We start from the raw sequence: 12,650 nt of genomic DNA, 5'->3' as shown, positions 1-12,650 counted from the left end.
AGAACTACAGTATGGAAGAAAATGAATTACTCAGATTTCATCTCAGCATCCACCATATGACCTCCAGCCCTGTGCTATCTTGGGTTGATAGCAATCTTCACTCCAATACAGGAAGGATATTTAACCCTTCATTTTCAGCGTCAATGTTGGTATAGTAAATGCCCAAGGACTAAACCCCCCCTTTCTTTAGTATGTAAATTATTTTAAAACATATCTATAAAATTTACACGAAGCAGCTTGAAAGGTAATTACACCTGTGATATGTAAGAATTATATATTTAAAGTTATGCGGGAATAATTTACATATCCAGCCAGTTTCAATAAATGCATTGTGAATTAGCATACACTTGAATAGGCACTTAAATTCAATTAGTATGCTTCCGGGACTTCAACAGTGTATTTCACGTAACTCTGGGAATAGCACTGATGCATGTTTAGTGGCAAGTAAACACTGACTTGCATGGGAACCTCTGTCCATTATATTTTAGATCAGGTATATGACCCTCTTGTAAAACATTAGCACTAACAGTTCCCCTGCTTGTAATACTTTTTTTTTAAATTATGAGTTGATCCCCCTTGTCTTCAAATTAATGCCAAATATGAAATTAAGAATCAGACACATTTCAAATGTATAAGGCTCTTTAGAGCCTACACAATCGTCATTCATCAGACTAGTAGCCAAGGCCATTAACCAGTTTTGATACATATTCAGAAATTCACTAAATGCAATCCTCAGCAGAGATACACCCAAGTCAACTTCGGCTGGGACTGCACCATAAGTCAAACAGTGTTGCGCTTACCTGTAACTGTTGTTCATCAAGTTGTCTTCCGTGCAGGCACATTTTGGGAATGATGGGGAGAATTTTTTAGCTTCTAGGAATAGCAGGCCACATCTCACCCCAACCCACATGTGCAGAGTTTCCCACTGGACTGGAGTGTGCATAAAAGAGGCATCCCCTTTTCCCTCAGTTCTTCTCCCACCCACCGACCAAGACCCCTCCCCCAAGAAAGAACCATCATCTCTCAGAGAGCTCATAGCTGGGTAAGAGGGAGGGAATGTGTGCCTGCACAGAAGACAACTCGACAAACAACACTTACAAATAAGTGCATCACTGCTTTCTTCTTCTGAGCAGTCCCACATTGGGAGAATAACAAGTGGAAGGTACTGAACTCTTAGCCAAGCAGCAAATGCGGGACTTCTTTCCAAACTGCTGTATTTTGTCTTGCACCTGTATCTACCACAAAATGGTCAATGAATGTGTCTGGCATCCTTTAAGACCTGGGCCTGCTGAAGATGTGTGAACCTGCCATTGTCCATGGAGGACTGAGAACCACACCTGGTATAGCAAAAAAGGTGCTACGAGAGCATGTGTTCTGTGCTTGTATGCGGGAGAGCACCTCTCCTATCAAAGGAAGGGGTGGGACGGCATAAAACAGGAGTTTGGTTCAAGGGACCTGGAATGGGTCCCCTCTTGCTCCCAGGTCATGACCCGCTCAGAAACAAATGGGGCACCTTAGCATTCACTGAAGCAGTGAACAGATCCACTGCAAGGAATCCACTGAAAGACTGGCATCAGGTAAGACTACTTAACAGACCACTTGTGACGGGGAAAGTAAAATTTGTTCAATGCATCTGCCATTGAATTGTGAGCCCCAGCACTGTGGATTGCTTGCAGGATAATGTTGGGTTGATAAGCTCAGTTCCAGTTTTTTATGGCCTCCCCACAGAGAGACAATGACACCGTTCCTGCTCTGTTTAGATCTCCAGACTACTGAGATCAGTTTCTGCAGAAAAAAATGACTTTCTCAAGTTTTGCAGTGAGAATTGCTGCAAGTTACTGTAATAAAATCATTAATGGAAACTACTAGGAGCCATGGTGACCTAGCACCTGGGATCTATCATATCTCAAATTACCATACTCCATAGAATGGAAAGAGGAACATATGGGGGGGGGGGGGGGGGGGGGGAATCTCATTCATTAAAAAATCTGACCTTTTGGTGACGTGTGTTATTTCATTGCATATTAAGAGAGAAGAAATAACACTGCATTTAATTTCCTCAAGTACAATTTCAGTTTGCGATTTAAGAGCACTTCAGGCTCTCGCTTGTTTCTAATATTTCCTTTCTAAAGAAGATACTGGTACTTTTTATTAGACGCTACTTTAAAAGCTTGCCACAGGGGGACAATTTATCTGCCTCAACCATTCAGTACAAATATCTACTACAATCTTTCCACTAAGTACAATCTCTAAAAAGCCATCTCAAGGATTCTCTTTCCCCCAGCGAAGATGTAGTAGTTAACATTATATAAAGTCACAAGAACGTTAGTACAAAATCAGGTGATCTGGCTTGCTTCTTGGGGGAAAAGAAAGAAAAGGAAACTATACTCAATAAACATAATAAAGTTTATCACCTCTTTCCCCCACTAAGAATTTCTTTTATTAGTCATGACATGAAAACAAGGAATTCACAGTTCTCCAAAGCCTTTTCAGCATAAAAAAGAAATATGGAAAACATTCTAGGTTTTTTTTCTCACAGTCTTACTAAAAGGTAGAATACTGATTCAAATGACTAAATGAAGAATAGGATTAAATTGTTTATAGAAGCACTGAAGAGAACAGGCTGGTTTTGACTGGTTTGGTCCTTCTAGTGTAGATTAACAGAGGATTTTTTAAAAAAAAATACTCTAGGTAGTTTCTCTATAAAATTAACACATTTCCCACACTTCCGAATGCATTGCTTTAATTTTTCCCCCAGTATCTGAATACAACAACAAAGCTCTCGTAATTACCACTTTTTAACATAATTTACTTCCCAGTAATTACATTTAGAACAACAGCATTAAAAAAACTACATTCTTGACAATTCAGCAGTCTGTCTCCTCCTCTTAGTTCTAGATATTTAGAAGAACTGGACCTGAATACATGTTAGGAAGATTATTGATTTGTACAAAAGAAATACAAACAGCAGCAAAACACTGTCAAAATAGAGAGCACCTTGTGAACATTGTTTACCAAAATATTTTATTTTCAGACGCTATAGTGCGGATGCATCAAAACTGCACTTAAAATATAACTGCCAACAGAGTGACAGGCGATATGACAGCACCATTACATGATGTCCCGTGATGTACCAAGTAATCCAATTGAACCCTGGAACCCACAGGAAGTGCAGGGGGTGGGGCTCATTCCTGTGTTCATCCTCCAGCTTCACGAGACAGGATTCCCTCCCCCACCAAAGCTGAAAATCAAAATATGGTAGCAGCAGCAATTGCTTCCACGTCAGGCTGCAACTGTGGTTCTGACTTCCTTCTCCTTCTTTAAAGGGATAATGGATATTTAGGCAAAATCAAGTCTGAAAGAGGACAGAACAGCTGAGACTGTGCACAGCAATGTCAGGTTGTACACTTGCCCTTCTGACTTCTTTAAAGAGCACTCTGGAGTTAAAGAGCCAGTAGTAGCCCTTGAGGCAAAAGGAAGTCAGAGCTGAATGTGGCGCTGGCTGCATTCTTGGGCCAGGTGACAACTGGCAGCAGTATTGGGTTGACTGTAAGCACAGCCAGAGAAATTTGCACATCAGGGTGCTCATTCAGGGGCAAGCATTCCTCACCCTAGAACAGCAGCGAATTGAAAGTCTGAACCAATGGTACTCCAAACAAGATTTTCCACATACAACTGATCTAATCCTCCTAATCTATTATCTAATTAAGTAGAAGAAGTTGTCAATATACAGTAACTACCTTTAATGGGAAGATAATTAGAGCTAATCTTGTAAAATGCCATTTTATGCTTCTCCTCAAGAAGAAAGGCCATTTCACTGTGAGTGAAAATTAAAAACTCAGAAACACCCTTCCCTATAATAATCTGCAAACAACACAAATGTACTAGTAGCTTCAAGTGAAGACTATAAAATGAACACCAGAGACACAGTTTCATATTAGGATCTGTGTAAAAATGATGCAGGTAACAACATGCCTCATTCTTTCCATTTCTTCTACTATTACTGTAAGCACATCTGTATACAAGTCTTGCATTCATAATAAATGCAGAGCTGAACACACCAGTTTCTTTGATCACCGTCCATTCCATGTTAAGAATCTGTTTGTTTTCAATTCGGATTAAAAATGACACAGCTGCTACCATTCAAAAAACAGAAAGTAATTGGGCTAAGTTGATCAGCATTACAAATAGACAGTGTCACCACATCACTGCGAACTGCCTTCCTCACTCAAAATCATCCTCCAACCCTAGATCAGTTCGTTTCCCACAGCACACCATTTGAAAGTCATCTGCAAGACTTTGCTGCTTAATTCTTTACTGCTTCGTAACATCCAACCTGCCAAGCTCTGCTTACTCTGTATAACCATTTCCTTTATGTAAATACATCACCAAACATTTCTGGCTCTGCCATCTGCTATCATCATGAAGACAACATGAATAAAAGGGGACGGACACAACCCTCGCTTGACAATCAAACCCCTTACAAGTTCAGAGACATAAAACGAGTGAGTGGGCCGTTTGGTCAGCTGCCCCCACCAACATACAATCAGCAGAGGTGATAAGTGTTTATTTACCTCTTCTAGCAGCGTGACTGTATTCCTGCAGTTCTGCAGCCGGGTAGTAAAGCTGGACGTTGTTGGAGAGTTGTAATCCTCTGTGGTCTCGGAAATAAACTCCGATACAGTAATCTGGTCCGGCATGATCCTGCCCAGCAGAGAAAGATGTTGATGGAGAAAGAAGAGGAGAAACGGAGTATTAAACACAAGGCATGGCACCCATATGCTTTAGGGGAGGGAGGAGTGTCGCGCGAGTCTATTGCTTCTTTCTGCACCCAGCCCGTCTTCTAACCGCATCAGCGGCACCCTGGCTGGGAAAGGAGGAGAACAGCTACGTCCTTCAGTTTCCGCAGAAGGGAGCAGGCGGATGTCTTCTCTGGGCGTCCCCCGCTCTTCTTTTGGCAGAAGGCTGTGTGGGGTGCAAGGCCCTCCCCACCACAGAGCCTCGAAGCTCCAGATCATTTCTCCTTGAAGGAGGCGCAGGAAAGTCCCTCCTGGGCACTGCCCTTGCCCTTCCCCGGAACCCTTCCTTAAATAAAAGTGGGCATCCTCTCGCTCCACCACTGCCCATCCAAGGCTCCATCCCACAAGCCCCCCAACGAGGAAATAAGATCTCTAGGCGTACATCGTCCCGGCTGATCACATTCCTTCACAATCAGGAATTGGGGTGGGGGGGAGATATCCGGATCAGACTCTCCCCCCCCCAACAGATTCTTGACAGCAAGATCCATTCCTCCGAGCCCCCTCCCTCAAAACGCCCCCTTATAAGAGGGCGTGTCCCCAATATCCTAAACCCTTCCGCTTTTCAATTGCGGAATACCTCGCTTTCCACCAGCAGCCCCCTCCCAGGTTTTTTTTCCCCTTAAAGCAAATTTCTCATTAGTTCTTGTGCCTCCTCAGCAGAAAAAAAGGAGGAATTAATTTCTCGGGCGGGTGGGGGGGCTCCATCAACTCCCCCTTCCATCCCACACACACCTGGGGGGAAATGCCTCCAACCTGGTCTTTCCTGACCCCTTCCTAAGACCAAGTGGGAAGAGGAAGGGGCGCGAAGTTGAATGTCCTCTAACCCCCCCCCCAACAAATTCCCCCCTCAGAAACAACTAGCAAGGACCCCCAACCTCACTTCTTATCTTCCTGTCATCTCTCTCTCGCCCCCCCTCCCAAATACGGAAAGAGCCCAAAAGGTCTCTGCAAAGAAAAAAAATTCTCAGACTGATTTTTTAAAACCTCCCCCCGGTTTCTAGGCGGAGGACTAACTTGTGCAGGCGGGCCCCCCCTCAGCTGCGCCCCCCAAGCCGGAGTCCGGGGGAGGGGGGACGGAGGGAGAGCGAAAGAGGAAGAAGAAGAAAGGAGGAGGAGGAGGAGGAGGCTGCCTGCCCGCCCGGACGCCCCTTCCCCGGCTACTCGTTGGGCTCGCTCCCGCGCGGCCTCCTGCAGCCGCCGCCGCCGCCTCCTCCGCCGCCCACAGGCAGGCGCGCGCGCGCACGCGGCTGAGGAAGGGGGGGGAGAGGGAGCGCGCGCCGCGCCCTCGCGCGCTGACAGTTTGCGTGAGGCGGCACGCGCTCGCCGCGAGGGACCGGCTCGCCTGCTACATCACAAGGAAGTCGTTCTGCGCAGGCGCGTTGAGCGTACACACGCCGCTCTCTGCCCCTGCCGCCCGCTCGCGCTTTTCCTTCGGCTCCAGCGCCAGCTTCTCCTCCCGTGCGCATGCGCAGTGGCTGCCAGGCGAAGATTCCATGCGAGCCGCTGTTTTCTCGCTCCCCCTCCCTGCGGGGTCTGGCTGTGGGCCGCGGCAAATAGAAAACGCGCTTTTATCGCTTTATTCTCCCCTTCTGCTTGTCAACGGCGTTATCATTGGTCGGCCAGCATTCAGGGTGTTTATATTTTTTTTCCTGCTCCTCAGGTTCTAAGTGCCCCAGTGGGGAAGCTTTTCTCATGTCTTTATTGTGCATACTTTGTCAGTGTTACTGTTGTGAGCGTGTGTGGCACGTTATCCTCACGACAACCCTGAGAAAATGGGTTATTTATATATTATACATTTATTGTATAGTTTGTGCTTCTCACATGCAGATGTTTAAAAATATGTTTACAATAAATCTTAAAACCGCTACACAAAATTGCTTAGTCAGCTTCAATAAAATAACTGAAAACTTTACACAAACCAAATTACCAGGCCGTGATCTATAAAATAGGACACAGAGCGATAAGATAACTAAAACTGGTTAGACTGAGGTCATTTACAGTACATTGGAATACATATGGTTCCCAACCTCCAGGTGGGGCCTGGACATTTCAAATTGTAATTGACAATCCCATGTAGGATTGTCAGTTTCAAGGCGGTGGCTGGAGATTTTCCACAATTACAATTACAATTTATGTACTCATTTAGTTGATTTCTGTTCTGCTCTTCAAATACATTCCAGAGCAGGATGCACAGTCTAAAAAAAAACACGTCCACTATTACAATAAAATATCAGATTTAAAAACTCATACCTAAAAGCAATACTCAGCAGCCCCAAACAGTTGATCTCCAGGTGACAGAAGTCTGTTTTCCTGGAGGAAATGGCTGCTTCGTAAGGTGGACTCTATGGTAAGGTGAACAGATGGTCACCTTTGTGAACCGGGACGGGGTAGGCAGCCTGTGACAGGGCGGGAAACGGCAAGCCCCAGAAGGCCGTGCGCTCCTGCGGCCGCACGCGTGGCAGGCTGCCGCACTGCCTTGCGCCCCAGAAGGCAGTGCGGCAGCCTCCCAAAAATCGAGACAATTTAAAGAACCCGCGGGACGCAGGACAAATTGTTTGAAGGCGGGACTGTCCTGCCAAAAGCGGGACGTCTGGTCAGCCTACTCTATGGCATTATGCCCTTGCTGAAATCCCTCCTCAAACCATGCCATCCCTCCACCTTACCTGGGAGGACCATGGCTCATGGGCAATTTAATTTCATATTAATGAATATCTTCATTAATTAATTAACTGTTTTGGATCATTAAGTAATTAAAATCTTAATTAATGTGAAATTAAATAGCCATTATATCACAGCTAATTAAAAGACTGGATATTTGTATCCTACTTTCACCTCGTGATTCAAACTAGCCTTCAAGACTGATGCAAAATACGGCAAAAAATCCAAACACCCCTGCGGAAAATGACTGCAGTTCAGACCCCGTCGAAACCTCTCGCAAATAAAACAGCTTTGCAGGGCTTCCAAAAAATGTGTAAAGATAGTGGTTCCCCGCACTCCCACAGAGAGCCTGTTCCACAAGGTGGGAGATGTTCTAAAAATGCAGGCAGATAGTCTCAAGACTCATCCTTTGAACGTGAAGAGCCAGCATGGTGTAGTGCAGTGATGGCGAACCTTTTCAAGACCAAGTGCCCAAATTGCAACCCAAAACCCACTTATTTATCGCAAAGTGCCAACACAGCAATTTAACCTGAATACTGAGGTTTTCGTTTAGGAAAAGATGGTTGGCTCCGAGGCGTGCATTACTCAGGAGTAAGCTTGGTGGTAGTCGATGGCTTTGCTTTGAAGCAACCGTGCAACTCTTCCAACGGGTGAATCATAACCCTAGGAGGGTTTACTCAGAAGTAAGCCCCATTCCTAGCAACTGAGCTTACTCCCAGGTAAAGGATCGCGCTTTAGTTCTTCGCATGAAAATCAGTGGGGTTTAACAGCGCTTAACAGGGTTACCTACACTGCTTCCCCAAAACTAGGTCTTAGGTTTAATGCTAATAATCGAGCCCAGGGGTCCAGGCCAGCCTAGATGTGTGTGTATGTGTGTGTGTGTGTGGGGGGGGGTGTTACTCTGTTTGCTCATGCCCACAGAGAGGGCTCTGAGTGCCACCTCTGGCACCCGTGCCATAGGTTCGCCATCACTGGTGTAGTGACTAAGAGCAGCGGACTCTTATCTGGTGAACCAGGCTCGTTTCCTGCTCCTCCACATGCAGCCTGCTGGGTGACCTTGGGCTAGTCTCAGTTCTCTCATAACTTGCTCAGCAGCCCCACCGACCTCACAAGGTGTCTGTTGTAGGGAGAGGAAGGGATTGTGATTGTGAGGTGCTTTGAGTCTTCTTATGGTTGAAAAAGTGGGGTATAAATCCAAACTCTTCTTATACTGAATCAGACCTTTAGTCCATCAAGGTCAATATTATGTACCCAGACTGGAAGAGGTTCTCCAGGGTCTCAGTTAAGAGGTCTTTCACCTCATCTACTACCCAGTCTGAAGACTGAACCTGGGGCTGTCTGCAGGCTAAGCAGATACTCTACCACAGTGGTGGCGAACCTATGGCACAGGTGCCAGAGGTGGCACTCAGAGCCCTCTCTGTGGGCACACGCAAACAGAGTCACACACCCCCCCACTCCCACCCCACCACCATCTAGGCTGGCTTGGGCTGCTGGGCTCAATTATTAGCATTAAACCTCAGACCTAGTTTTGGGGAAGCAGTGTAGGTAACCCTGTTAAGCACTGTTAAACCCCACTGATTTTCATGGGAAGAACAAAAGCTCGATCCTTTACCTGGCAGTAAGCTCAGTTGCTGGCAATGGAACTTGCTTCTGAGTAAACCCTCCTAGGGTCGTGATTCACCCGTTGGAAGAGTTGCACAGTTGCTTCAAAACAAAGCCACTGACTACCACCAATCTTACTCCTGAGTAACACACGTCTCAGAGCCAACCATTTTTTCAAAACTAAAACCTCAGTATTCAGGTTAAATTGCCGTGTTGGCACTTTGCGATAAATAAGTGTGTTTGCGGTTGCAATTTGGGCACGCGGTCTCAAAAAGGTTCGCCATCACTGCTCTACCACCAAGCCATGTCTCCTCGGCATCTACAGTTAAATGATCATGAGTGTCAAGCTTTTAGATAGATGGGATTTGGGGAGGGGAGGGACAACAGCAGGGTGAGGTCCACCCTCCAAAGCTGCCATTTCCTCCAGCAGAAGTGACCTCTGTAGTCAATGAGAGTCAGTGTGGTGTAGTGGTTAAGAGTAGGTGGACTCTAATCTGGAGAACTGGGTTTGATTTCCCCACATGAGCAATGGACTCTAATCTGGTGAACTGGATTTGTTTTCCCACTCCAAATTCCTGATGGGTGATCTTGGGCCAGTCACAATTCTCTCAGAACTCTTTCAGCCCCGCCTACCTTACAAGATGTCTGTTTTAGGAATAGGAAGGGAAGGAGCTTGTCTCCTTACAGGAGAGAAAGATGAGGCATAAATCCAAACTCTTCTCCTCTTCCCTAGTCTGGAGATCAGTTGTCATTTTGCAACATCTCCAAGCAGAGGTGGGATCCAACCACTTCTCACCACTTCTCTAGAAGTGGTTACTAATTTTTTCTGAGTGCAGAGAAGGCGTTACTAAAGCAACCTCCCTGCCCAATAGGGACTGGAGGTGCGTGTGTGCGGCTGCGCCACTGTTTGAATCCCACCACCATCGGAATCTGTTATTAAAATTTTTGGATCCCACCACTGTCTCCAAGCCCTATCTGACCATCCAATGTTGAAGTGAAATATTTGTTTGTTTGTTTGTTTGTTTATTCGATTTTTATACCACCCGATCCCCAAAGGGCTCCGGGCGGTGAACAACACAATTCAACATCAAACAGGAGCAGGTCATACACAAAATATAAATACATAGGCTCCATCCCATAATCATTAATAAAACAATCTAAAAGCTCATATAAAACAGCAAATAACAGTTAATACATAAATAAAGAGGCGTCCAAAAACCCCAATTTAAAACCTACCCCCAAAAAGGGGGACGGCGGGCCCCTGAATATGAGGGGACCCTGATGTAACAGCATCAAGGCAAGGAGCAGTAAGGGGGCACCATATCAGCAGCTGGCCTCCCCAAAGGCCCGGTGGAACAGCACAGCCTTACAGGCCCTGCGGAACTCGCCAAGGTCCCGCAGGGCCCGGACAGCTGGAGGGAGGATGTTCCACCATATTGTCAATATTCCACCATATTGTTCCACCATATATTCCACCATATTGTTCCAAATATTGTCATTCTTGCCCTGGATTTGGGGGATAGCATAAGTACCGGGCTAAGAATACAATTTTAGCCTTCTCTCATGAAAAGAAAAGTGTTGGGGAAATGTCGGTTTGGTTTAATTTGCCCAGGGAGTGAGGCAACAGATATCCTTCCATGAATGCCAGGAGAAAGCAGGAGAAGGGGCTGGCTTTTCCTTTCTGTTGTGAACAACTAGATCCCTTTGTTCTCTTCTGTTTTGTTTTTTAAGAAAGAAGAGTCATGCCAGGAGGAGAGCAGGGAACTACATCCGTACTCACAGTACTCACAGTGGGGGGGGAAAACATATTGGCCCAGGGTCAGTTCTTAGGAAGGCAGCCTGCTGGTACATTCTTTCAGAAGAAAAAGACCAAGAGATTGTTTTTCTGTCGTTATCCCCCAACACACACACAAACACACTTTGTTTTCTTATTTTTAAGGAGCCTTTAAGAAGTCATTTACATGGAAAGTCATTTACATTGCTATATCTCTAACTTGTGCCATCTGCACAGAAAGCATGTGGGAATATCACTAGAAGTAGCAGGACTTTATGTGTTTATTTATACCCCATTTTTCTCACCAAGAACAGCTGGCATCATTCCCTGCTCCTCCATTTTATCCTCACAACAGCCCTGAGATGTAGATTAGTTTGAGAGGGCACTTTAATACATGCAGAGCAATGCACTTTCAATCTGCTCTCATGAGTAGCAGTGGCCTAGTGGTTAAGAGCAGGTGTACTCTAATCTGGAGGAACCGGGTTTGATTCCTCGCTCTGCCACCTGAGCCGTGGAGGCTTATCTGGGGAATTCAGATTAGCCTGTACACTCCAACACACGCCAGCTGGGTGACCTTGGGCTAGTCACAGTTCTTCTGAGCTCTCTCAGCCCCACCTACCTCACAGGGTGTTTGCTGTGAGGGGGGGAAGGGAAAGGAGTTTGTAAACCCCTTTGAGTCTCCTATATGAGAGAAAGGGGGGATATAAATCCAACTCTTCTTCTTCTTCTTCTTCTTCTTCTTCTTCTTCTTCTTCTTCTTCTTCTTCTTCTTCTTCTTCTTCTTCTTCTTCTTCTTCTTCTTCTTCTTCTTCAAGTTTTAATAATCTTTCAAGTGAATTTGGTCATTTCGCACAGCTAAATCTAGCTGCACGGAGAGTGGATTGAAAGTACTTGATTCCAGAGGTGGGATCCAGCAGGTTCTCACAGGTTCCCAAGAGTAGGTTGCTAATTATTTGTGTGTGCCGAGAGGGGGTTACTAATCGGTGATTTTGCCATGTGATTTTTGCCTTAGTTACGCCCCTCCTCTCAGCAGCAGCGTGCAGAACTTGAAGCAGCCTAGCAGGAGGTGCACCGGCGTGCGTGGCAGCCTGCGCCTGCGTGCATTCGTTTCCCGCCCAAGGACCAGTGCAGCTGCTGCGTCCTTGCCACAGCCCCGCCCAGGAATGCCCCGCCCCCAGAATGCCCGGCCACGCCCCTGCCGTGCCCAGCCCAGCCACATTGGCGCTACGCCACAGTTTGAATCCCACCACCATGGGAACCTGTTACTAAATTTTTTGGATCCCACCACTGCTTGATTCTGTGTGGGAAGTATGTGACTAGATTAATGTTGCACAGCGAGTTTCCATAGTAGAGCAGGGTTTTGAACCTGGGTCTCCAAGATCCTAGCCCTGAACTCTAACTACTATGCCACACTGGAGGTCAGACTTTGTCTCAAAACAGAAACCATGCTAATCTGCACCAAATTTATTGCCAATAAGCTTTCTGTGAGCTTGTGGCTTTGTCGCACGCATGAAATACGTCATCTGCCATATTTGAGTCCAGTAGCACCTTAGAGCCCAAGAATATTTTCAGGATATAAGCTTTGGAGAGTCAAAACTCTGGGGAAGGAAGGAATCCAGCTGCAGAGCAACATGGCTACTCTCTGAAACTGATAGCGGAGTCAGAAATGAATAATTCCATTTCTGATCTTGCTGTTCAGTGAAGGTGAAATTATGTTTTATTTCTGTATAAGTTAGATAGGAACAAGTTGTATTAGGTAGAATGTAGGAATTACTGTTGTGTTTTGTATTAGTGTCTGTGTGGAACCTCCTTCGCTC

At 45.9% G+C, this 12,650-nt stretch overlaps 1 protein-coding gene across 12 annotated transcripts in view; it reads right to left on the bottom strand.

Moving 5' to 3' along the window:
• Positions 1–12,650, bottom strand: part of ASAP1 (ArfGAP with SH3 domain, ankyrin repeat and PH domain 1) — a 159,268-nt gene that overhangs the window by 119,660 nt on the left and 26,958 nt on the right. For 9 of the 12 annotated variants that reach the window (XM_048507378.1, XM_048507388.1, XM_048507389.1 and 6 more), the window contains exon 2: positions 4,575–4,704. In XM_048507378.1, the coding sequence (XP_048363335.1) occupies positions 4,575–4,704 (130 nt within the window). Of the gene's footprint in view, positions 1–4,574; positions 4,705–5,181; positions 5,273–5,531; positions 5,606–5,813; positions 6,035–12,650 lie in introns of those variants that run through there. The other 3 variants (XM_048507384.1, XM_048507385.1, XM_048507383.1) reach the window with 3 other exon arrangements.

Source organism: Sphaerodactylus townsendi, linkage group LG09, assembly GCF_021028975.2.
Source record: "Sphaerodactylus townsendi isolate TG3544 linkage group LG09, MPM_Stown_v2.3, whole genome shotgun sequence".
NCBI classification, from domain to species: Eukaryota; Metazoa; Chordata; class Lepidosauria; order Squamata; family Sphaerodactylidae; genus Sphaerodactylus; species Sphaerodactylus townsendi.
This window is presented reverse-complemented; position numbering and strand designations above follow the sequence as displayed.